The sequence below is a fragment of the Leucoraja erinacea genome, chromosome 14 (assembly GCF_028641065.1).
Source record: "Leucoraja erinacea ecotype New England chromosome 14, Leri_hhj_1, whole genome shotgun sequence".
Classification (NCBI taxonomy): domain Eukaryota; kingdom Metazoa; phylum Chordata; class Chondrichthyes; order Rajiformes; family Rajidae; genus Leucoraja; species Leucoraja erinaceus.
The window spans coordinates 52,243,588-52,271,268 of NC_073390.1; the positions used below are offsets into that span (position 1 = coordinate 52,243,588).

Here is a 27,681-nt window from a genome sequence, read left to right on the forward strand (position 1 = left end):
TGCTGTTACCTTTACATATAGAAACTAGGTGCAGGAGTAGGCCATTCGGCCCTTCGAGCCTGCAGTTTTGATCATCCAATCAACTACGGATCCCCTTCAAGGGAACTATTTTGCGGTTACCTTTCTAGAGTAATTAGTTCTTCTCCCCCCCTTATCCTTAGCTGTTCCCCCTGTATCATGCATCTAGCCTGTCTGTACACTGTCTATCCGCGTGGCCATCCCGGAATCAGCCTGTAACTCCCTCATGGCAATAATGTCCTTCCTATTTGGCTTTACGCATGTATCTGTACAATGGCAAAATTGGCTTTACGCAGGCAACAAAAGCTTTTCACTGTACCTCAGTACATGTGACAATATACTAGACTATAATAAATAGTGTACAGGAATTGCTGGTCAGTACAGACTCGGTGGGCCGAAGGGCATGTTTCCGTGTTGAGTCTATAATGTCTAAAGAAACGTAATGGTTTCCATACTGACCACTGTCTGCTATCTTCCAATCCAAAATGCAAGCTTTCACTCCCTTCACCATTTTGCCCCGGCCAATTTCTTAACCATGCTTTTGCAGCCACTTTTATTCTATAGACTTGAATCCAGCTTCGATCATGTGGCACCTTGTCAAATAGCTTTTGAACTCCATTCATAATGCATCATCAAAAATTGCTATCATGTTAGCATGATATAATTTGGCCCTAATAAATCCAGGCTGATTTTATTTAATCAATAATACTCATAGAAACATAGAAACATAGAAATTAGGTGCAGGAGTAAGCCACTCGGCCCTTCGAGCCTGCACCGCCATTTAATATGATCATGGCTGATCATCCAACTCAGTATCCCGTACCTGCCTTCTCTCCATACCCTCTGATCCCCATAGCCACAAGGGCCACATCTAACTCCCTCTTAAATATAGCCAATGAACTGGCCTCGACTACCCTCTGTGGCAGAGAGTTCCAGAAACTCACCACTCTCTGTGTGAAAAAAGTTCCTCTCATCTCAGTTTTAAAGGATTTCCCCCTTATCCTTAAGCTGTGACCCCTTGTCCTGGACTTCCCCAACATCGGGAACAATCTTCCTGCATCTAGCCTGTCCAACCCCTAAGAATTTTGTACGTTTCTATAAGATCCCCTCTCAATCTCCTAAATTCTAGAGAGTATAAACCAAGTCTATCCAGTCTTTCTTCATAAGACAGTCCTGACATCCCAGGAATCAGTCTGGTGAACCTTCTCTGCACTCCCTCTATGGCAAATAATGTCCTTCCTCAGATTTGGAGACCAAAACTGTGCGCAATACTCCAGGTGTGGTCTCACCAAGACCCTGTACAACTGCAGTAGAACCTCCCTGCTCCTATACTCAAATCCTATCTATGTGATAATAGGCACAAAGTGCTGGACTAACTCAATGTGTCCGGCAGCATCTCTGAAGAAACATAGAAACGTAGAAATTAGGTGCAGGTGTAGGCCATTTGGCCCCTTGATACATCCGCTGAGCTATATCTAACTCTCTCTTGAAAACATCCAGTGAATTAGCCTCCACTGCGAAGTTTTCCACAGATTCACACTCTCTGGGTGAAAAGGGTTTTCCTCGTCTATGCTAAATGGCCTGCCCCTTATTCTTAAACTGTGACCCCTGGTTCTGCACTCCACCAACATGTGGAACGATTTTCCTGCATCTAGCCTATCCTATCCGTTAAGAATTTTATATGTTTCTATAAGAATCCCTCTCATCCTTCTAAATTGCAATGAATACAAGCCCAGTCGATTCATTCTTTCACCATGTGTCAGTCCCGCAATCCTGGGCATAGGAATAGGTGACGTTTGTGGTCGGAGCCAGTCTTCAGATCTTCATCAGTTGTTTCCAACTCATCCAACGCAGAGAGTAGTGCGTTCGGCCGAACGCACTATGGGAACTTCACTCACCCCCCTGCAGGAACTATACAACAGGAGGTGCAACTCCAGAGCAAACAAAATCATGAGAGACCTCTTCCACCCCTGCAACGGACTGTTCCAGCCGCTACGGTCAGGCAAACGCCTCCGTTGCCATGCAGTGAGAACGGAGAGGTTGAGAAGGAGTTTCTTCCCAGAGGCAATTCGGACTGTAAACGCCTTTCTCACCAGGGACTAACTCTACAGAACGTTTTTCCTTCTATTATTTATTATGTAAAAGAATATGTGTGTTATGATGTGTCTATAATTTGTTTGGTTGTTTTGTTGTTTGTCTTTTGCACAAAAGTCCGCGAGCATTGCCACTTTCATTTCACTGCACATCTCGTATGTGTATGTGACAAATAAACTTGACTTGACTTGACTTGATCTAAGTGATGCTGCTTTAAATAGAATAAAAGGGGAGGCCATTTAAGACTGAGGTGAGAAAAAACGTTTTTACCCAGAGAGTTGTGAATTTATGGAATTCCCTGCCACAGAGGGCAGTGGAGGCCAAGTCACTGGATGGATTTAAGAGGGAGTTATATAGAGCTCTAGGGGCTAGTGGAGTCGAGGGGTATGGGGCGAAGGCAGGCACGGGTTATTGATTATGGGACGATCAGCCATGATCACAATGAATGGCGGTGCTGGCTCGAAGGGCCGAATGGCCTCCTCCTGCACCTATTTTCGAAGTTTCTATGGTTTTGCCCCTGATTATTGCTCCACAGGATCTTGAGGAGGTTTGAGAAGATGGGAGGCGTTGGCAGCTCTACAGAGGCATACTTGTAATAATGCGTCACACAAGACTTCCCTTAGTGCTTTTTAAAAAAAAAGTCTGACCCGTGTAACACATCCGTTCTTTCCTTTCCCTTTCATGTCTGTCAACTTTAGCCTTGAGTCGACTCATTGCTGATCTCCTCCGCAATGTTATCTTGAATTCCAGTGAGCCGTTGGTCCTGAGCGCATAAAAATGTTGCTACTAATTTATTTCTGGAGACTCCCCCTTTTTATTTATTTATTTAAATTCCAACAAGAGAGACCCCTCTACCATGAGAAACCTCTTGAAATGATATGACGTGCCTTAACAAATCCACGCCGGCTTTATCTAATTAATAATACTTGTCTCAGAGAAGAAGCATTCATTTTAAAAGGTCTTGAAGTCAATTCTTCAGTTTTTTAAATTTAGATGAGAAAATCGACCTGTGAAGTTTTGACGATAGTCCCAGAGAACGCACAGTTTGAGTTTACTGTGTTTATTTGTTGGCCTGTTATGGCAGTGCTTCGTAGTAAGCTGAAGTACACAGTAAAACATGCGTGGATGTTTTAAGTTATCTTACTTGCCACTGGGAATGGTAAGTTTCTAATGCAGTAAAATTTATTATTTACTTTATGAATGTAAGTTTAAATATGTGGAATTTCCCCTAAAACGTAATTCCCGCGTAGGTAGGTCTGGGTGCGTACAATGCAGGTTTTGTTGGAAGCAGGAAAATGTATTTCATACGATACGAATGGAAATTTAAACTAAGATGTCTGGCAAGAACTTTCACAAAGTGTTCCCTGTACAGTGACTCATCACTGCCCGTAGAATGCGGAGCGCAGGCTTGAAATAGTGGGCTGGGCAAAAGTCTGCATTACATTATGAATCGGAGGAAGTTTTGTCTGAATTTACATTAATGTGGGAACAATTGCATCCTGCCACAGTCCTGGTATTGGCTTCAGTCTGGAAGGAGCTGTGGGATTTAGCAAAGGTTGTTCAGTTTGTACCGCACCGTTCCCCGAAACGAGCACCTACAAAACGTTAATGAAGGGGAAAAAAAAATGTATGTGTGAAAATCTCTCTCTTTAATTTATAGGTCTTCTTGACGGTAACCTGTTCTCTCGACTACGGAAGAAAGAAAGAAATCAGTCGGCTCGTCGCTGCTGGATCGCTGTGAAGTGTTTACATGAGGTAACACCAGGCCCAACATCACCATCTCAGTGGTTTTTGAGCTGAGAAATGGGCCAGAAAATCTCAGGGAATATAAAGTCTGTGGATGTTAGAGAACCAGCCTACAGGCCCTTGAAGCGGGAGTTGCGAGGTCCTGACTTTTGCAAACCAACGCGACTTGACATGCTGCTGGACATGCCGTCGGCGTCTCGGGAGGTTCAGCACAAACACGCCTGGAACAATGAAGACCGGTCGCTGAACATTTTTGTCAAGGAAGACGACAAGGTCACCTTCCACAGACACCCGGTGGCTCAGAGCACGGACTGCATCCGAGGCAAAGTTGGATATACGCGAGGCCTACACGTCTGGCAGATCCACTGGCCCACCAGGCAAAGAGGAACGCACGCGGTTGTTGGCGTGGCCACGTCGGAAGCTCCGTTGCATTCTGTGGGCTACACCTCGCTAGTCGGCAGCAATAATGAATCGTGGGGCTGGGACTTGGGTCGTAACAAACTCTACCACAACTGCAAAAACCAACCAGGATCACTTTACCCGGTGTGTTTTGGAGCCAGATGAATCTTTCGTTCTGCCGGATAGTTTCTTAGTGGTTTTGGACATGGATGAGGGAACGCTGAGTTTCATCGTGGATGAACAATATCTAGGTGTGGCCTTCAGAGGACTTAAAGGGAAAAAATTGCATCCTATAGTCAGTGCAGTCTGGGGGCACTGTGAGATAACAATGAGGTACATCAATGGACTAGACCGTAAGTCAATTTTCAAAATATCCTCTTTAAAAAACAAAACAAACTCTGCTCAATGTAATGTATTTTCCAATGTGTAAAGAAATTGGTTATTGTCGTTTTGCTCACCATCTCTGTCATTGCTAAATGTGAGTTCAACTAAACTAAACTCTGCTTGTTCTGGGGATAGAGAAAATTGGAATTAAGGGCCAGAATTATCATGGATTGTAGAGTGGTGTTGGTGGTGTGTGGAAATGCTGGAAGTTCCAGAAGGGCCGGATGGCTGTTTCCATGCTGTAATTGTTAGATGGTTATTATATGATTACTTATGGCCAAAATAATAGACAAAATGGAATCCAGAATGGAGGATCTGACATGGAGATACTTAGAAAATAATAATAACATAACTGGGGGAAATTATGTTTGATTACTCCACTGGAACTCTAAGGTAGATGAAAGGGGACAAAATAATTTATAATTCGGACTGCTAGGCTGTAGGGGGGTGCATTTTTGCAATTTTTAATTGTTAATTGTTAATTATTGGTCTTTTTAAGTATTTATTGCTCTCAGGTAGTATCCACAGTGTATTTTCTGTCTGCGCTCATTTTGAATCTGTGGGTTTGTTGGTTGGGGGCTTCTGGACATCTGAATTTCCCTGAGGGGATCAATAAAGTATTTATTATTATTATTAATTTATTGTTAAGAAGTTGCAGATGCTCGAAATATTAGCAAAAAAAAACCCCATTGTGTTGGAGGAACCCAGCAGGTCGGGCAGCATCTGTGGAGAGAAATGGACAGATGATGTTTTTGATCGGGACCCTTCATTCTCAAGACGGGTCAAGAAGGGGAGTATGCCGTACTGGGAATGGAACGAGGAAATTCCTACTTTCATCAGCATAACGGGCTTGTAAATGACGTGCTAGATGCAGGAAGATTGCTCCCGATCTTGGGGAAGTCCAGGACAAGGGGTCACAGCTTAAGGATAAGGGGGAAATCCTTTAAAACCGAGATGAGAAGAACTTTTTTCACACAGAGAGTGGTGAATCTCTGGAACTCTCTGCCGCAGAGGGTAGTCGAGGCCAGTTCATTGGCTATATTTAAAAGGGAGTTAGATGTGGCCCTTGTGGCTAAAGGGGATCAGGGGGTATGGAGAGAAGGCAGGTACGGGATACTGAGTTGGATGATCAGCCATGATCATATTGAATGGCGGTGCAGGCTCGAAGGGCCGAAATGGCCTACTCCTGCACCTAATTTCTATGTTTCTATGTTTCTATGTGCTTGTATGTAACACAATTAACAAAGAAAAGTTTTAAAAAGAATACAAATGCAAAATAAAATCCCAGTCTCTCGTGCAACCAAGATGGTTCATAGTTTAATTGGTGTTTGTCGTGTTCGAGAGCCTGATGGTTGTTGGGAAGATGCTGGGCGTTAGTTTTCAGACTCCTATACTGCCTTCTCGATGGCAGGAGTGAAGTGAAAGTGTTGCCAGGGTGATGTGGCTTCTTGATGTGGCTGCCTTTTTGAGGCACTGCCTGCTACTGATCTCTTCAATGGTGGGGAGGTTGGCCTCCATGATGAACCGGGCATTGTAACGGAGAAACATAACTTCTCCATTTACACACAGACACTGCCCGACATATTCACTTCCTCTAGCACGTTGTGTTATTGCCAGATGATTATTGCAAGTTTATTGTAATTTCGGAAAAGTTTTTTCAGTAAGGCACCCGGAGAAAATTGTGAACTGAATTGGAGCACTTTGAGCTGCTAGTAATACAGTATACCAACGAGGAATGCAGGAAAGCAGCATTTGAGGTTGGATTATTGAATGGCAAGGAAAGTTTTAAGGGCCAACTGGGCTTTGTCAGCTTCATAATTTCGTGTGTTACTAATGTGAAATATCTTATGCAAGAAAATATTAGCCTCAGTTCAATTTGCTATATTGGAGGAAAATGCAAGTCTATTTTTCAAACTTAATAATTTATAGTTTCTTAATTTATCCTAGCAGTTTTAAAGAATCTCAGTGCTCGAGTCTTTATCCGAGGCACCTTCTTACAGTTGTTCTAAAACACAAGCTTTAGTCTTTCTGCTTTCCTAGCCTCGCACCAAAAGCATTGCCTCCTTGCTGTGGCATAGACTATCCTTGTGAATTAGTTTAGTTTAGAGATACAGCACGAAAACAGGCCCTTTGGTCCTCCGAGTCGGCGCCGACCAGCGGTCCCCATGCACTAACTATCCAACGCACTAGAGGTCATTTACAATTATACCAAGTGAATTTACCTACAATCCTGTACGTCTTTGGGGTGTGGGAGGAATACGGAGATCTCGGAGTAAACCCACGCAGGTTACGGGGAGAACGTGCAAACTCCGTGCAGACAGCATCCGTAGTCGGGATCGAACCTGGATCTCTGGCGCTGTAAGGCAGCAACTCTACCGCTGCGCTGCCTTTATCCTATTAAAGGAGTATCATGAGTGTGAATCTTTGAACTGATTGATACAGGTTGTTCTATTCTAGGCACTGCAGACATGTACATTCTGTTCCTCTTACAGTATTCCTTCCATGCAGGAGTAGCTGAGAGAATGTTTCCTGGCCAACAACCCCCTTTCCTGCTCATGGCTTCACCCCGACGGTGTTTATGGTTACTTATTCTAAACATGACAAATATAAACTTATCCAGTACAGGTGGAGATTAAAATCCCGACCTTGACTTGATTATTAATTGATTATTAATGATTATTAATATTAATGATTTGGAAGAGGGAATTAGGAGCAACACTAGCAAGTTTGCGGATGACACAACGCTGGGTGGCAGTGTGAACTGTGAAGAGGATGTTAGGAGGTTGCAGGGTGACCTGGACAGGTTGAGTGAGTGGGCAGATGCGTGGCAGATGCAGTATAATATAGATGAATGTGAGGTTATCCACTTTGGTGGCAAAAACAAGGGGGCAGATTATTATCTCAATGGGGTTAGGTTAGGCAAGGGGGAGGTACAGTGAGACCTGGGCGTCCTTGTACACCGGTCACTGAAAGTTGGCTTGCAGGCAGTGAAGAAAACTAATGGAATGTTGGCCTTCATCACAAGAGGATTTCAGTATAGGAGTAGAGAGGTTCTTCTGCAGTTGTACAGGGCTCTGGTGAGACCACTTCTGGAGTATTGTATGCAGTTTTGGTCTCCTAATTTGAGGAAGGACATCCTTGTGATTGAGGCAGTGCAGTGTAGGTTCACGAGATTGATCCCTGGGATGGCGGGACTGTCATATGAGGAAACGTTGAAAAGACTAGATTTGTATTCACTGGAGTTTAGAAGGATGAGGGGGATCTTGTAGAAACGTATAAAATTATAAAAGTACTGGACAAGCTAGATGCAGGAAAAATGTTGGGGTGTGCAGTAGCATGTTTTGTTCGATTTGACAAAGTATTTCCCTTTAAAAACTTTAATTTACTTCTCCCACTTGCTGGCCCCATCAGCCGCGCACGCGCAGTTGGGGGAAGGTTGCCGGGCCCACCGCCATTTTGAGATCGCCATTTTAATGCATCACATCAGAGATCTCTGGTGTCACAACTGGGACCCGTCAACCACACCTGCGCAGTTGGGGGAGAGGTGCCAGGCCCGGCCGCCATTTTACTGAACATTGCCTCGTGTATGGGTGAGCGGTGGAACGTTGCGTTGGGGGAGGGGGACCCAACGGGTCCGCGTTTGGTCCAGTTAACAATAAATGCCCATATTTCCCACATCTTGTCACCCCAACTGCCCAAAACTTACCACCCTCCAATGCAAATTGAGTCCGCCTCAACTAAATAGTCTGTTTCCATTTTTGTTGCTGTACAATGAATTTATTTCATTTTTGTATTGTTGAAATTCTTAAATGGTGTTTAGAAACATAGAAACATAGAAATTAGGTGCAGGAGTAGGCCATTCGGCCCTTCGAGCCTGCACCGCCATTCAATATGATCAAGGCTGATCATCCAACTCAGTATCCCGTACCTGCCTTCTCTCCATACCCTCTGATCCCCTTGGCCACAAGGGCCACATCTAACTCCCTCTTAAATATAGCCAATGAACTGGCCTCAACTACCCTCTGTGGCAGAGGGTTCCAGAGATTCACCACTCTCTGTGTGAAAAAAGTTCTCCTCATCTCGGTTTTAAAGGATTTCCCCCTTATCCTTAAGCTGTGACCCCTTGTCCTGGACTTCCCCAACATCGGGAACAATCTTCCTGCATCTAGCCTGTCCAACCCCTTAAGACAGTTTAGTTTTATTCTCATTTATTGCATGCCTGCATATCATTGCTAATGATTTCATAGTCGAGGCCTATTGGAAATTCTATCATCGTAGAAAATAGGTGCAAGAGGAGGCCCTTCGAGCCAGCCAGCACCGCCAACATCCTTTTTATTGAGGGAACATCTTTTCTGACTGCCTGTGTATTTGTGAATCTCTTTGCCAGTTGCAGTGTGATTTTTCTAGCATCTAGCTACAATGTTCCTCAATCTATTATGCTCATAACAGGAGCCAACGGGCGGGACCATGAGGTTTTTCTGCACTTTTAGTCATGAAGAAAGCTGTCGAGTAGAATGAAAATTGATCCACAATAGACTTTACTAAACGAGGGAAATAAAATGTAAGCTGAATGAAAAGTGCTGATCAGCGAATATATAATTGGATGTAATTTGCTGAAGCAGATAAGGTGGAAAACAAAACGAGCTTCTTGCCTCCCATGTACCTCGTTTTGGTGAAGTGACAAAATAGTGCAGGGGTTTTGAAACGGGTAATTCACCGAAATAATCGGTGTCACTGGAATTGGAGAAAGGCAGATTTATTCTTTCAAAATCTCTTAAAAATAGATGTTTAAACGTCTCTTAAAGATAGCGGAGTCAGGGGATATGGGGAGAAGGCAGGAACGAGGTACTGATTGGGGATGATCAGCCATGATCACATTGAATGACGGTGCTGGCTCGAAAGGCTGAATGGCCTGGTCCTGCACCTATTGTCTATTGTCTATTGAATGGCGGTGCTGGCTCGAAGGGACAAATGGCCTGGTCCTGCACCTATTGTCTAATGTCAAAATATTTCCTACAATCTATCCCATAGTTCTTTTCCAAAATCCAGGACAAGGGGTCACAGCTTAAGGATAAGGGGGGAATCCTTTAAAACCGAGATGAGAAGAACTTTTTTCACACAGAGAGTGGTGAATCTCTGGAACTCTCTGCCTCAGAGGGTAGTTGAGGCCAGTTCATCGAAGGGCCGAATGGCCTACTCCTGCACCTATTTTCTATGTTCTATGTTTCTGTGTTTCTTTTCCAAAATAGTTGATTAACCTTTCATCAGTTACATCAATATATCATGGGATACAAGATACATACGATGGTTTGATGTATACTGCAGCCTATTTGAGCTAATCATGTTTTTATAATGTACAAACAAGGAACTGCAAATTCTAGTATACAAAAAAAGATGCAGCATGCTGGAGTCATTCAATGAGTCGGGCAACATCTCTGGAGAACAAGGATAGATGATGTTTCGGGTCAGGATTTTTCTTCATGATGTTCAGACCAGCATTTGTATTTCCTTGTTTCTACCTTTTGACTGCCAGTCTGAAGAAGGGTTCTGACCCGAAACGTCACCTATCCATGTTCTCCAGAGATGCTGCCTGACCCGCTGAGTTACTCCAGCATTCTGTCTTTGTGGAGTCAGTTGAGGGAGATGGGTATATATTAGCAAGATTCCTATCTTAGGAATAGTGTAGGATGGAACTGCAGATGCTGGTTTACACCAAAGATAGATACAAAAATGCTGGAGTAACTCAGTGGGACAGGCAGCATCTCAGGAGACGAGGAATGGGTGACGTTTCAAGTAGAGATCCTTCTTCAGACTGGTCTCGTCAGAAGAAGGGTCTCGGCCCGAAACGTCACTCATCCCTTCTCTCCAGAGATGCTGCCCATCCCGCTGAGTCACCTGGGCATTTTGTGCTTCCTTTGACATGCTGGTGTGGGATCTGTGTCAAGCTGGGACAAAGGGGTGGAGAAGGTGGGGGAGAGGTGGCAGCTTTCAGTTTTGTGTCCCTTTCGATAAGTGGCGCCTCTACCATGTCAACAGTCGGGCATTGCTGCACTGAAGTACTAGCCGCGAGACTTTGTGTTTGAGTCTCTGGAATAGGAGTTGAAAGCAAACTGTCTGGACTCTAAGGCATGAATGACACCATTTGATCCTCAGCTGACAAGAGCTGAGATTGTTACCATTTACATGAATAGATTGCAAGGACAAATAAGTCATGACTTATAATTGTCACTGTAGTTTGATGAATGGGTGTATGTTTATTTTCGGTCTGTTTCCCTCCCTTGTCCATTCTTATTGGGAGCTTAACTGCTTTTCTGTGTTTGATTAGTTTTAAGTGCTGGCTGATGAACATTGGTCTTGGCATCAGTTGGCAAAGCACTGAAAATCCTCAGATGTGTGATAAACTTTACACTGATTTATGATTGCTTCCTGATGAAGTCTGGAATTGATTTCGAGGAAGTGCATGCTGTAGATGCCATAAATCCCAGGAGTAGTATGTGCTACACTGGCTGAATCTGCACAAAACTGCTAGTAAATGTATCTCCTGAACTCTTCTATGGAGTCGAAGTTGATTAAAGTGCCATTAGTCAAGTGCCTCCGTTTTACTTGAATTTGATGATAATTTTCAGAAATTTAATTTCAGTCTGTAGCAATTGCTTAGTTTAGTTTAGAAACACAGCGCAGATGCAGGCCCTTCAGCCCATCGAGTTTGCGTTGACCAACAATCCTCGAACACTAGACCGAAGCCAATTAACCTGCAAACCTGTACGTCTTTGGAGTGTGGGTGTTTACCAGAGCACCTGGAGAAAACACAGGGGGAATATACAAACTCCATACAGCCAGCACCCGTAGTCAGGATCGAACCCAGGTCTCTGGCGCTATTAGGCAGCAACTACCACTGTGCCACCTTGCTGCCCATTTATTGGTGCTTTTGCCACACTTAGTTTCTGTGTTTTTTTTCTGTCTTGAATGTGTCTATTCCTTGTGTATATTTCAAAGATCACATCACCTGGAAAGTTATTTTTTCAAACTGATTAATATCACCAAAGTATTTGACTGAGTTCTATTCTAATCGGACTCTCTGCTGCCTTTTGTGACATCTTGTGCACATGCCAGCATTTCCTAACACAGATGATGAAGATGGAATCATTAGGTCCGGAGAACTTAGTGCCACAGAGGGCTGTGGGGGCCAAGTCAGTGAGCATTTTAATGGTAGACAATTATTTTATTAGAACGGGTGTCAAGGGTTATGGGGAGAAGGCAGGAAAATGGAATTGGGAGGCAGAGATTAGCCGTGATTGAATGGCAGAGTAGACTTGATGGGCCGAATGGCCTAAATGCTGCTCCTCGAACTTGTGAAGACACTTTAATGAATGTACATAAAAATTTGTCTTAACTTCCAGAATAAATAATGCTGACACATTATTTTCTGTACACACAAATGCTGGAGAAACTCAGCGGGTGCAGCAGCATCTGTGGAGCGAAGGAAATAGGCGACGTTTCGGGCCGAAACCCTTCTTGAACACATTATTTTCTGTATCTTTTCAAGGAAGAGGGCTGGGCGAATGGTTACAAATGGTTGTAACACATCTGGGTGCACATGCCCTTCCTTGTGATTTCCACCTCACCAATATAAGTTTATGTCATAGGAGCAGAATTAGGCCATTCGGTCCATGAGTCTACTCCACCATTTAACCATGGCCTGTTTGTAGGCATTATATTCATTGTAATAGGTGCTAAACGAACTAAGATTGCAGTTACCTGGAAAGTCTTTTACCCGTGTGTGTGTGTGTGTGTATTTTAAAATAAATGAAACCAAGAGACTTTGTATTAGAATGGAATGCAAAAATAACTGGCTATGTGGAGGGAAGTGCCTATCATTGCAAAGACTAAAGTACTGCCTTCTCCCTTGGAGATAAATTGCAATAGAAATGAACAGTATGCTCATAATTTAGTTAAGCCTCAAACTTGGCACGCGTTTAATTCCCCAAAAATCAGTTGCATTCGAGCATGATCTGTGTCAATGAAACCAAAGCTTCCAACAAAAATCATTTGGCTGTCAGTAGGAGCTGTGCATACTTGTTTAGATAAAAGTCATTGTTTTTGGAAATTTTGATCTACATTTGCAGAGATGAAAATGAATTTTAGGATCGGTTTAGACACGTCATTACTGATTTGTGGTGTACGCGATATACTTTATATTCTGGACAGGGTTTGAATGTGACCTTTGGTGGTATATATATTTTTCAAAATGTAACTCTTGCTGCTTTTTGGAACACAATATTCAAGCAATCTCTTTTAAAAACTTTCATTCAATAGTAAAATTAAAGAGCTTGTTTTACATAGCATTTTTGGAAGGATTATCTTTTCTTTCTCCTGGTGCCTATATGTGGTTAAGGGTGGCGCATTTGTGTAGCTGGTAAGGATGAGAATGTGGGATAGCATAGGAGTAGCATGAATGCATGATCGTTGGTCAGTATGGGATCAATGGGCCGAAGGGTCTGTTTTCATGCTGCATTTTTCTATTCAATTCAATTCGACGTCACTTAATGATAAATCACCATTTTTGCATTTACTGTGAAATATTTGTTATTAAGAGCTTAACATCAATCTCTTAGCATTCTCCTCTTCTGTGGATCCTTGTTTGACATTAATCTCAAACAAAAATCCCATTCCTATCTTTGAATTACTGGCCCATTCTATAGGCTTTCATAACCTTTGATTTGCGAAAAAGGTCATCCGTCTGCTAAAAATATCTTGCATCATGCTGGTTCTATCACAGTGTGGGGTGATTTTAGCATAAATGCCATGTGATACATTAATTAAGAGTCAATAATTATCAGCAATAGATAAGACAACACACCCCCCCATAGTTGTTTCAGAATGTGTGTGGGAAGGAACTGCAGATGCTGGTTTAAACCAAGGAGACACAAAATGCTGGAGTAACTCAGGCCATGCATTAGCCTGAAGAAGGGTTTTGACTTGAAACGTCACCCATTCCTTCTCTACCAGAGATGCTGCCGGTCCCGCTGAGTCACTCCAGCATTTTGTGTCCATCTACAAATGACGTCACGCGCTCCAGACGGCTGTGCGGACGCACGATGATGCGCGCAACCGTCGCTCGCTAGTCACTGCCGGCCTGTTGCGTAAATGACGGCCAAGTAGGGCAGGCCCTTTATCTAGCACTGCAACTCGTAATTAACTTTTAGCAATGCATACTCTGAACGAGGTCCATAGCGTAAGTTGTCTATCATGTTAATGGAGTTACGGACTGTCTTTGTTGCCAAATGTGTGCTCAAATTCTGTCTGAAGTGTATCTTCCATGCTCCTTTCAACTTGTTCAGAAATTAAGGGAATTAGATTTGTGTATCCAGCATGTTAAATATCTGCAGGGTTATTAGCAAAGGGAATCTTCTTGGCCAGAGGTGCGCTCTTGTACATTAAAGTTATTTCAGAACAAAGTCTCCCACACTATAGTAAATGATATCTAATTGCCTTACGATGTGAATGAAGTTTCATATGAATAATGCCTTTGAAGTTATTTCTTTGGATACAACTGGTAATATGTCGCCAGTGGAGCCGAGGGAAAACCAGTAATCATTGTCCAAAATGAAAGTGACTGTTGCCTTTGAAGTTGGATATTAATGAATGGATAAGATTTGTTTCGCTATGTGACTGAGCATCTATTTGTCACAAGGTTTGGGACATTACATAAAATATATCGTGTTTAAGAAGGAACTGCAGACGCTGGAAAATCGAAGGTACACAAAAAAGCTGGAGAAACTCAGCGGGTGCAGCAGCATCTATGGAGCGAAGGAAATAGGCAACGTTTCGGGACGAAACGTTGCCTATTTCCTTCGCTCCATAGATGCTGCTGTACCCGCTGAGTTTCTCCAGCTTTTTTGTGTACATAAAATATATCCTTGTGTTCTTTTAAAGCATAATGGGTTTTTAATTTCTAACGCAATTTTAAGAAGTGAAACTTATTTTGAGTAATTGAATACTCTTGAAAAGCAGACAAATTCCAGGGCTCCATGTGAAACTATTTCAGCACAGATGCAATTACATCACTTGGAGTGAAAAATCGAATTAGTTCTGCTGGGGGAAGGGGGGGGGGGGGGGGGGGGGGGGGGGGGGGGGGGGGTGGGGGTGGGGGTAGAGGGGTTTGGGGGGGGGGGGGGGGGGTAAGTGTGGGGGTCTACTGGATGTTTGGAATACGTTCTCTAGTAAATATTTAAGTGTGGCAAGATGAGAAGAAGTTGCCATCAAAATTAAGAATATTTTACAAAACCTTGCCCAACTTTTATTGCATAACATCGATGGCAAATCATTTGAGATCTCAACCATGAGACAGGTTGGAAAACTGGGACTACCCCCTTGGCTTCTGAGAGAAATATTCAGAAGTCCCATAAAGTAAATAGTTTTACGCACAGATATATTTGCACTTTAGACTGTCTTACTGTTTTACTGTTCTTTCTTTTAATAAATCATGTTTTTCAGGGTATCTAAATTTTATTAGTTGTTTAAGTTATGACATTGGATGGAAGCTGCATACCAACTCTCGTTGCACCACTGTGCAATGGCAATAAAATATATTATTATTATTATTATTTATTATTATTATTATTATTATTTATGGCAGCACAGTGGCGCAATGGTGGAGTTGCTGTCTGACAGAGCCAGAGACCCAGGTTTGATCCTGGTGTCTGTGGGGAGTTTGCACGTACTCCATGTGACAGTGTGGGGATTTTATTCCAGCTGCTCCAGTTTTCTCCCACACTCCAAAGAGGTACAGGTTTGCAGGTTAATTTGCTCCACTAAGATTGTAAAATTGTCCCCCTAGTGTGGAAGACACTGTTAGGGTATGGGGTGATCGCTGGTCGGCACGGATTCAATGGGCCTGTTTCTCAAGTGGAAAGTTGCTTCTGGATCTGGTGGAATGTGCTTGCAAGCTTTTATATCTACAAGATACAAGATACATTTAATTGTCATCTTCTGCTCTGAGTGGGGAGAAGATGGAATGACAAAAGGTCCTTGACTATGCTGGTTACTTACAATGATGGACTATATGAGAGGGAGGGGGAGGGGCGGGGGCAGCATCAATTACTGATGTTTCAAGTTTTTGGTCTCCAAATCTGAGGAAGGACATTATTGCCATAGAGGGAGTGCAGAGAAGGTTCACCAGACTGATTCCTGGGATGTCAGGACTGTCTTACGAAGAAAGACTGGATAGACTTGGTTTATACTCTCTAGAATTTAGGAGATTGAGAGGGGATCTTATAGAAACTTACAAAATTCTTAAGCGGTTGGACAGGCTAGATGCAGGAAGATTGCTCCCGATGTTGGGGAAGTCCAGGACAAGGGGTCACAGCTTAAGGATAAGGGGGAAATCCTTTAAAACCGAGATGAGAAGAACTTTTTTCACACAGAGAGTGGTGAATCTCTGGAACTCTCTGCCGCAGAGGGTAGTTGAGGCCAGATCATTAGCTATATTTAAGAGGGAGTTAGATGTGGCCCTTGTGGCTAAGGGGATCAGAGGGTATGGAGAGAAGGCAGGTACGGGATACTGAGTTGGATGATCAGCCATGATCATATTGAATGGCGGTGCAGGCTCGAAGGGCCGAATGGCCTACTCCTGCACTTAATTTCTATGTTTCTATAGGAGGGAATGGCTGCGAAAGTGGGATAACAGAGAACTAGCGCGACTGGGTGATCCTCGAGGTAATAGTAAGGTCATGAAATGGTAGGGAAATGTCGGAAATGGTCCAGGTGTATTTGAGTGCCGGATGGAAGTTAGTGGTGAAATGGATGAAGTCAGTGAGTCGTGTGTGGGTGCAGGAGGTAGCACCAATACTGTCGTCGATGATTGACCCGCGTCGACTGGCTGATCAATGGTCGACGTGGGCTCGGTGGGCAGAAGGGCCTGTTTTCATGCTGTATCTCCAAAACTAAACTAATTGCATTTATTCAAAGCAGTGCAGAATCTCATCAGCAGAATAGAAGTGGTTTAGTTTGCACATCGCCACCGATAGCCCAGGACAATTCCCTTGAATGACACAAAGAACAGCAGTCTTGCAAATATAATCGCAGCAACATCTTCATTTGAGAAATGCATGAGCTGTTCTCAGCAATAACATTATTCTGATCATTCCAGACAGCACCAATCCTACAGGGAGTGAAGTTTGCTCTTCCATAATTCATAGTGATTTATTAACAGCTGAGATTACTTTTTTCCCTGTTACTTTCAATCACATCGTTTTAGGAGGAAAAAAAACATTATTCAGCCCACAGTACTTTCATCTGGAAAGTAATGAATCCCAGCTGCCCAATGGGGTTTTGTTTCAATTCCCCAAACTATTCCACCTGCCTGTTTGCAATCACAGCAACAACAATCCATTTAAAATCATATCTTCTCCAGCAACAGACTTTATGGGCTACAGTAATCTGCCAGATGTTATTCTTCTAGATTTACAATCCTAAAGAGTTTTACTCAAACTGCGCACTCACAGCCCAAATGGAAGCAAAGGCTATGACCAACTCGCGTTAATAAATGGCTGCCCATTGCCACTTGCTGTCCATGCAAAACAAATTGGCTTAAACAGAACATTAAAACACAAAGTCATCGATTATCGGTCACAGTTTCGGTTTCAAGAGCTTAATAAAAAGGGGTGGGCTGCTTGGACCCTCACATCTTTTCATAATACATTCATAATTTATAGGAGAAGAATTAGTCTATTTGGCTCAAGTAGTCTATTCCGCCATTCAAAGATGGCTGGTCTATCTTCCCCCTCAACCCCATTCTCCTGCAATAGTGACTATGTACAATTCAGTGCAGTAGTTAGTGACCCACCATAGCTCAGGGCAAGTTCAGGTCATAACATCATGAGCGATAGGGGCAGAATTAGGCCATTCGGCCTATCAAGACCGCACCGCCATTTACTCATGGTCAATCTATCCCTCTCCCCTCAACCCCATTCTCCTGCCTTCTTCCACACAACCCCAGACACCTAAACCAATCATGAAATCTATCTCAATCTTTGTCTTAAAAATATCCATTGACTTGGCCTCCACAACCCTCTGTGGCAATGATTTCCTCAGATTCGCCACAAGCTGACTAAAGAAATTCCTCCTCAACTTCTTTCTAAAGGTACATCATTTTATGAGGCTGTGGCCTCTGGTCCTAGACACTCCCATTGGTGGAAATATAAAATGTAACATGTCAATATGTATTAGGTATCTACAAGGTACCACATTATTTAACTTCTAATAAAATAATTTTTTTTAACAATTTAAAAAAAAAAAAAAAAAAAAAAAAGTCCAAACTCTGCACAGACAGCACCCAAGGTCGGGATCGAACCAGGATCTCTGGCACTGTGCGGAGGCGGCTCTACCAGCTGTGCCACCATTCACTTAAATCAGGTGGCAGGCTCAGTTACCCACAGAAATTCATGTGTGATATTTCATCACTAAACTAAGGTGGGTGGGCTGAGTGTAGGAAAAAAAACTATGCAGACCCAAGGAACTGCAGATGCTGGAATCTTGACCAAAACAATGTGCTTGAGTAACTCAATGGGTCAGGCAGCGCATGGCGGAGAGAACTGACCGGGATCCTTCAGACTGATTGTAGAAAGGGACAGCAAGTCATGCATTCATTTCCGTGCTGTTTGTGGGAATGAATGCATGGCTTCCTCTCCCTCTCTATGTTTCATGGTGGCACGCTGTGAAAACACTATGTGAATACATTTAGCTTCCTTGGCTAACTGGACCAAATATGTTCATTTTCTGTGATCCATGTTGGCAGTTTAAATCATCCAATGTGTCGGGAGGAACTGCAGATGCAGGCTGGAGTAGCTCAGCGGGTCGGGTAGCATCTCTGGAGAAAAGGAATGGGTGACGTTTCGGGTCCAGTCTGAAGAAGGGTCTCGACCCGAAACATCACCTATTCCTTTTCTCCAGAGATTCTGTGTGACCTGCTGAGTTACTTTTTGCGCCAATCTTCACATCATCCGCTGATCACTATCTCACCTCCCTCCATCGATTTTCTGTCTGGCTCGGTTTCGAGAGTGCTTTCATCTTTAAATTTTCGAACAAAGGTAATTGTCAGATTTTATTTGAGTCATTTTATCTAATCTTAGTTGTGAAGATGTTATCCATGTACTTTGCTCCAGGCCACTCCACAATCTGGACATTCGGTGGGCGGCGCGACTCTGGTCAGCAGCGGCCTCTGCAGTCTGTCCGCGTTTTATTATTTTCTGTCTGTGTTTTTATGTAGTTTTTGTTATTTTTTGTTGGGGTGTGTGTGTGGGGGGGCGGGGGTGGGGTGGGGGGGGGGGGGGGGAAACTTTTTAAATCTCTCCCTGCACGGGAGACCCGACCTTTTCTCGTCGGGTTTCCGTTGTCGTTGGGGCCGCAACGAGGAGCGGCCTCCAACAGGAAGAGACCGGGGACTCTGGTGCTACGACTCACCGTCGCCGTCGCGGGGCTGGCCGAGTCCGGAGCGGGTGGAGCGGTGGAGGAGCGCTGCTGCTGCTGCTGCTGCTGCTGCTGGCCCGACCGGAGAGTCGGAGGCTCCAACGGCAGGTCTGTGGACGGCGGCACCGGGAGCCCGCGGGTCCCTGGAGGGAGACCGCTTTTCAGGGCTCTCGCAACGGCGACTTCCCCCGCCCGAGTTGCGGGGTTGAAGAGCTCCTGGAGCGGGGCCTACATCACTGCCCCGCGCGGCTTGGAATGGCCGCGGGACTCTGCGAGCGCACACCGGGGGCTCTAACACCAAGACCCGGTGTGCGACCTTGCATCACCCGGCGTGGCTTTAATGGCCGCGGGACAATCGCCATCGCCAGCCGGGGGCTTTGACTTTGACTCTGACATCGGGGGGGGGGGGGAGTGCAGTGGAGAGATAAGTTTATTTGGCCTTCCATCACCGCGATGTGATGGATGTTTATGTAAATTATGTTGTGTCTTGGGTCTATGTGTTTGTAATGTATGGCTGCAGAAACGGCATTTCGTTTGGACCTCAAGGGGTCCAAATGACAAATAAATGTATCTTGTATCTTGTATCTTGTATCTCATGAAGCTTTTTGCAGTCCTGACCATTATAATGGTTGGCTGCAGTTAAAATGGCCTGATGGGGCTAATTTTAGATATGCTGACGAATCTCGTTTTCAGCAAATAATTTCAACTTGGTTTACCGCTGACATATGGGGTCATGTGATTTTGGCCAGGATTTATTTATTACCAGAAATAAACACTTTGACATTGCTTCCAGTAACACAGACATGTAGTCATCCCAGTCGTGTCTAGATTTAGTGAGCATCTAAATGGAAAAAGCTTCTCATTGTGATCCACTCACACTGTTTCCCTTCTTCATTTGATGTTGACTTGGCCACCATTACTCAAGTTTTAAAGAAATTAATGTTATTGAGGTTGTCTGAGGAAATGTCTCTGTTTATTCTCTATTGCCAGTCTGGTGATATGTACAGATTTTCATTGATGTTTGTCATTCTTAAATATTTAGTTCATTCAACAACAAGTAATGTGTGTTCTTAGCTTCTGTAAATTAAAATATTAAATGTCGTACAAATTTGAAAATAATTAAATGTCACTTAGCCATGGTCATTGCGAGGCTATCCCAAAGCTGCCCCACTATCTCCTTCAACTCTTTAATTTTATGTTTTTTCATTTTCATTTAGTGTCATTATGATGTCCATCTAAGAACTAAATTAGACTTCACAGTTCACATTTTTTCTTTAGCTTTCATCGTGTTCATCTTTCTAAAGAAGCTTCTTGTCTTCCATTAGCCTATTCTTAGAGGGACATAGAAAATAGGTGCAGGAGTAGGCCATTCGGCCCTTCGAGCCTGCACCGCCATTCAATATGATCATGGCTGATCATCCAACTCAGTATTCTGTTCCTGCCTCCTGGGACCACTGTTTAAGATGGATTTTTGCTTGGTTATTCCTCCACTCTCGATGTTTGGCACCAAGTATGGACTCGGTCTTGTGATGTCCTTTCAGAATTCCTTGTTCCATCTTTCGTCTTGTACACTCTGGAGTTTAGAAGGATGAGAGGGGATCTCATTGAAACATATAAGATTGTTAAGGGCTTGGACACGCTAGAGGCAGGAAACATGTTCCCGATGTTGGGGGAGTCCGGAACCAGGGGCCACAGTTTAAGAATAAGGAGTAAGCCATTTAGAACGGAGACGAAGAAACAGTTTTTCTCAGAGTGGTGAGTGTGGAATTCTCTGCCTCAGAGGGTGGTGGAGGCAGGTTCTCTGGATGCTTTCAAGAGAGAGCTAGATAGGGCTCTTAAAAATAGCAGTCTGGGGATATGGGGAGAAGGCAGGAACGGGGTACTGATTGGGGATGATCAGCCATGATCACATTGAATGGCGGTGCTGGCTCGAAGGGCCAAATGCCCTACTCCTGCACCTGTTGTCTATTCTCTTTGAAATATTCAGGTTTGCAGTAAGTTTAGGATGAGTGAACATAGTTTTACATTGAAGATAGATAGTGCTGGTGTAACTCAACGGGTCAGGCAGTGTCTGGATAAAACGAAGAGGTGAAGTTTCGGGTCAAGACCCTTCTTCAGATATATTTTGAAAATAGTCATCATTTAAAATACTTCCATTGAGTTTTTTTCCAAAAATAAGCTTTAATCAGAAAAATAAATATGTATATAAAACAAGGAGATAGACACAAAGTGCTGGAGTAACTCAGCGGGACAAGCAGCATCTCTGGAGAGAAGGAATGGGTGATGTTACCCTACTCCAGACTGAGTCAGTCTAGCAGTCTGAAGAAGGGTCTCGACCTGAAATGTCACCCATTCCTTCTCTCCAGAGATGCTGCCGGTCCCGCTGAGTTACTCCAGCATTGTGTGTCTATCTTTGGTTTAAACCAGCATCTGCAGTTCCTTCCTACACATATAAAGCAAGAACTGTGCAGAAATTCTTGCGACACTCTGAGCGGCTACACATTCATTCATTCATTATAGTTATATCTGCTAGTCTTCACTGGTAGTCTTTGCCCTTGTTTGAAGGGTGTCTCCACCAGAGTGCAGCAACAGAAGGAGCCTACACCATGGTCCTGCCCCACAGAGCCTTGACGTTGGCTCCACCAAGCTTCAGTGCGCCCCTCAGCACGTACACCTGCAGTGTGGAGCGGGCCAGAGAAACCTAGAAAATGGGTGCAGGAGTAGGTCATTCAACCTTAGGAGCCAGCACCACCATTCAATATGATCATTGCTGATCATCCAAACTCAATACCCCGTTCCTGCTTTTCCCCCATACCCCTTGATTCCTTTTGCCCTAAGAGCTAAATCTAACTCCCTCTTGAAAGCATCCAGTGAATTGGCCTCCACTGCCTTCTGAGGCAGAGTATCCCACAGATTTACAACTCTCTGGTTGAAAATGCGTTTTCCTCATCACCGTCCGAAATGGCCTGCCCCTTATTCTTATACTGTGACCCCCAGTTTTTCGCATCTAGTCTGTCAATCCTTTAAGTATTTCACATGTTTCTATTAGATCCCCTCTCATCCTTCTAAATTCCAGTCGACCAAATCTTTCAACATATGTCAGGCCAGTCGGCAACAACTTGCCCAGCTGCGAGGTCCACTGACTTTCCCTTCTGAGTAACTGTTCTGAGTTCCCTTCGTACGCTGTTCTGCCTAATACCATTTTGTCACATCTCTGTCATTTAAACCCTCTATCTGTGGCACCTTGCTAATTAATCTTGCCACCCGTTTCAAAGGTTTTAATATCCTTTGAAAAACACAATGAAGAGAATTGAATACAATTCAATAGTTGAGGCACAACCAGTAATTTAGATTGGATTAACATCTTTTTCCTAGCTTTTGTCATCTAATCCTTGATTCGGATAATTAATGATTCCCCATATGTTTAGTTTTCCCACATGGCCTTTCGCACTTAAAGATTTATTTTTAAGATCTCTATTTACACCGAAGACAGACAGGCACAAAATGCTGGAGTAACTCAGCGGGTCAGGCAGCATCTCTGGAGAAAAGGAGTCCGTGATGTTTCTGGTCGAAAACCTTTTTCAGTCTGAGGGGCTGTGGTGGAGGCTGATACTAGAGTGGTGTTTAAGGTACTTTAAGATAGGCGCGTGGATATGCAGGGAGTGGAGAGATGTGGCATGTGTAGACAGATGAGATTGGTTTTGCGTTGGCATTGGGTGCATCATGGACATTGTAGGCCGAATGGCCTGTTCCTGTGCTGTACTCATTTATGTTCTATGAAGCTTGAAGGACTGAGTGTCCTATGCCTTCTTCTCAAGATTTATTTGTTCCTTTCTGTATTCTCCCTCTGTTGACTCCTCCCACAGACTGATTAACTACCATGAAGTGGCCTTCACCAGTCTCTCTCTGTCAATGTCACTGTGTGTCCCTTGACTAGTGTGTCGGAAGGACTGTTGGTGCTGGTTTAAACCAAAGATAGACTCAAAATGCTGGAGTAACTCAGCGAGTCAGACACCATCCCTGGAGGAAAGGAATAGGTGACGTTTCGCGACCAGTCTGAAGAAGGGTCTCAACTTAAAATGTCACCCATTCCTTTTCTCCAGAGATGCTGTCTGACCTGCTGAGTTATTCCAGCTTTTTGTCTATCTGTGTCCATTGACAATGTGAGTCCAATATCATTTAGCCTCTGCCCTATCACAGGCATTCATTTTGCTCTCCCCATCCCTCTTTAAAACATGCCTGACTTTAAACTTTCCCCAATTTGACAAAATGTCATAGATCAAAAGATTTGTGTCAAGTCAAGTCAAGTCTTATTCACCATGGATGTGCAGTGAAATGAAAATGTTTCTTATCCACCATGGATGCTGCCTGTCCTGCTTGCAGTTTATATTTTAATTTTTTGGATTTTGCAGCATCTGCAGTTTTCTTTTGCTATTGTTAATTAAAATCTGCTTAAATCAAATTATCTGTTAATGTGGATATGACATTGTGTGATTTAGCTTTTGCACATTAAGCTTGCTGCAACTTTATTAAAATTCGCAGGATGGAATAATTTGTAAAAAATACCCTCTTAAATTGAACGGATTGTGACATTTAACTTTAGACATGGTCAATTTGTTCGACAGGTGAAGGTCAGTCGATATTAAAAACGGAGGTATTTTGCCATGCATTGTTGCATGTTGCAATTCCAGGCATTAAAGGTTGAGCTGATGAAGCTTCACTTCCAATTTGGCCCTGGGCTCCAGAGAGAATTTTTATTTCATGTCACGCGCTACAGATCGATTTAATTCTGCCTAACCAATTAAAAGTATGTCAAGCTAAGAAACAATTATTTCCAATCTTTGCACATGTTTCATAATTTATTATAATTGACACTTGCTACCAAGCGACCATCTGAATATGTAGAATAGTGTATCTACTGCAAATTGAAGACGTTTGTTCTAAAGCCATTTACCATTTTGGCTCCAATGATTCATTCAAATGGGGTTATTTTCAAACCTTTACTATTTTAATAGTAAACGTATATTTTTTTAAAAGAGTTAATTTGTGTATAAATCACTCCGCGAATCACTGGCCTGTTTCCTTTGTCATCATTACGTTTTTGCATATCTTTAATTCATTGTTCTTTATCTCTCTACACCATCATCTATATATCTCGATTCCCTTATCCCTAACTGATCTGACCTTTCTGTCCTGGGCCTCTATTATCATAGTGAGGCCCAACGCACATTGGACAAATACAACCTCATATTTCGCTTGGTTCGAGTACAACCCAGCGGTATGAACATTGACTTCTCTAACTTCAAGTAGCCCTTGCCTTCCCCCCCCCCCCTCCATTCCCTCCCCCTTCCCAGTTCTCCAACCAGTTTTACTGTCTCCGAGTACATTTTATCTCTCTACCGCCCACAGGGTTAAGAGGGAGTTAGATGAGGCCTTTGTGGTTAAAGGGTTCAGGGGGTATGGAGAGAAGGCTGGTAAAGGATGCTGAGTTGGATGTCAGCCATGATCATATTGAATGGTGGTGCAGGCTCGAAGGGCCGAATGGCCTACTCCTGCACCTATTTTCTATGTTTCTATATGTTTCTATAAGATCTCCCTCATCCTTCTAAACTAAGCCTAGTCTTTTTAATCTTTCCTCATATGACAGTCCCACCACCCCAGGGATCAATCTCGTGAACCTACGCTGCACTGCCTCAATCACAAGGATGTCCTTCCTCAAATTAGGAGACCAAAACTGTACACAATACTCCAGATGTGGTCTCACCAGAGCCCTATACAACTGCAGAAAAACCTCTTTATTCCTATACTGAAATCCTCTTGTTACGAAAATAAATGATAGGAACATTTGGAACATGAAACAGACCAGCACAGCACAGAACTAGGCCCCTTGGCTCACCATGTCTGTGCCACACATGATGCCAGTTTAAACTAATCCCCTTTGTCTACACATGATCCTTATTCCCTGCATACCCTGCATACTCATGTGCCTATCTAATAGCCTCTTAAATGCCATTCTCATATCTGCCTTGACCAACATCCCTGGCAGCATGTTCCAGGCACCCAATGCTCTCTGTGTGCAAAGCAAATTAAAACTATCCCATGTATGTCATGTAAATTCTGCCCTTTCACCATAAAGTTTTATGGCAAGAGAATCTTTACAGGGCTTAGAGCCTCGCCTCTGGGCAAAACGAAAAGAATACGTTCTGGATTGAGCAAAAGGCAAGAATTTGGATGGGGCCAATTTCTTGGAAGATTGGCATGGTGATGAAGTGGGAATGTGAGTGTGGTTGGAGAAGATGGAAGTATAATGTGGGAGTGATAGGAGAAGGGAGGTGAGGTTAATGCTGTGAATGGATTTGTGAAGCATGAGCAGAATTTTAACATGACAAGTCAAGTCAAGTTTATTTGTCACATACACATACGAGATGTGCAGTGAAATGAAAGTGGCAATGCTCGCAGACTTTTGTGCAAAAGACAAACAACCAAACAATTTATAAACACAATCATAACACACATATTCTTTTACATAATAAATAATGGAAGGAAAAACGTTCTGTAGAGTTAGTCCCTGGTGAGATAGGAGTTTACAGTCCGAATGGCCTCTGGGAAGAAACTCCTCTCAACCTCTCCGTTCTCACCGCATGGCAACGGAGGCGTTTGCCTGACCGTAGCGGCTGGAACAGTCCGTTGCAGGGGTGGAAGGGGTCTCTCATGATATTGTTGGCTCTGGAGTTGCACCTCTTTTTACGAGCTTAGTGTCACATTTATATTTGTGGCTCAGTTGGAGCTGGGAGTTGGGCCTTGGGTAAGAGCTAGGATAAGGGAATCAACATTTTGGATGAACTCATAATATAAGGAAGATAAAATGAGAAAGCCAGAGAGAGCCAAAGTGCATTAAAATAATAACGTATGATAAATGTGGCTGAGAGTCTCAGCAGCAAAAGAGCACAAACTAGGGAGAAGATATTATGCAATGTAAAGGAATTCCGATGCTAGTTTATACCAAAGATAGACACAGAATGCTGGAGTAAGTTAGCAGGTCAGGCAACATCTCTGGAGAAAATAGATAGATGATGTTTCAGGGCAGTACCCATCTTCAGACTGATTGTAGTGGGGGTCGATGGGGGGGGGGGAGAAGACAAGAGAAGACAAGCAAAGTTCTGTCCAAAGCAAGCGCTGTCTGCGGAGGGCGCTCAGCATCGCCAAGGACTGCTCTCACCCCAACCATGGACTGTTTACCCTCCTACCATCCGGGAGGCGCTACAGGTCTCTCCGTTGCCGAACCAGCAGGTCGAGGAACAGCTTCTTTCCGGCGGCTGTCACTCTACTCAACAACGTACCTCGGTAACCGCAAATCCCCCCCCCCCCCTCGGACACTTATTATTATTTATTCAAATCATTTGCTATGTCGCTCTTCCAGGGAGATGCTAAATGCATTTCGTTGTCTCTGTACTGTACACTGACAATGGCAATTAAAATTGAATCTGAATCTGAATCTGAGACTTGGGTAATGATTTCAGCCGTCTTGATATTTAATTTGAGGATGATTTATTTAATCTAAGACTGAATGTTGAATTATCAGGTTGCTAAAATGGGCACTTAGGTGAAGGTGTCACTGATCATAAGGTGATGTGTTTGGGTGGAATAAGATCATTAAAGGCAATGATATGCTTATTAAACTGAACAATTGGAGCTATTATGGTAAAGAGGTCAGAGTTTCTCCACTGTATGTTGGACAATGTTTGCACATCAATTAAAAGGCACTGGAACTTGTTGCAATGGTGTTTTGCGAGTGCAATGAGCAAATTAGCATTTTGCATATTATAATTACTGCACTTTGAAAATATGCTGAGAATGCAGAAATCATTATGCAAATGTCATTCTTTTATTCTTAAATGCAATTAGTAATTAAATTGGACTAATTGGTCTCAAAAGCTCCATTCAGGCATTATACACTGGATGCTTTCATAGAGTCATAGTGATACAGTGTGGAAACAGGCCCTTCGGCCCAACTTGCCCACACCGGCCAGCATGTCCCAGCTACACTAGTCCCACCTGCCTGCGTTTGGCCCATATCCCTCCAAACCTGTCCTATCCATGTACCTGTCTAACTGTTTCTTAGATGTTGGGTTAGTCCCAGCCTCAACTACCTCCTCTGGCAGCATTTTCCATACACCCACCACCCCTTTGTGTGAAAATGTGCTGGATATGCAGAAAATAGCATTCTATAATTTGAAGATTTGTGGTTGAACCTCCAATATAGTTACCAACATGATTCAGGACGCTGAGTTTCTCCAGCTTTTCTGTGTAACCATGATTCAGGACATTCCTTGTTAGTCCCTGAATGTTAATGTACTCTCCTATATATGTATTGATGTTTCTGAATATTTTGTTAATTATGTGTGTTTTAAATTATGTGACTTCTGCTTACAACGGCATAGCAAGCTGTGAGAAGGTGTGTAGGTACAGGCCCACCACCGATGTCATAAGGTGGTAAGTAATAGGATGTACCAGGACTAGAGGTCATAGCTTCAGAATTAAAGGACGTTCCTTTAGAAAGATGCAGAGAAG

At 43.4% G+C, this 27,681-nt stretch overlaps 1 protein-coding gene across 1 annotated transcript in view; it reads left to right on the top strand.

Moving 5' to 3' along the window:
- The window catches only part of LOC129703730 (SPRY domain-containing SOCS box protein 1-like), a 206,673-nt gene that overhangs the window by 105,304 nt on the left and 73,688 nt on the right, over window positions 1–27,681 (top strand). Inside the window, 2 exon segments of the mRNA XM_055646418.1 lie at window positions 3,773–4,403; window positions 4,405–4,610. Coding sequence (XP_055502393.1) covers window positions 3,916–4,403; window positions 4,405–4,610 — 694 coding nt within the window. The 5' untranslated portion in view covers window positions 3,773–3,915.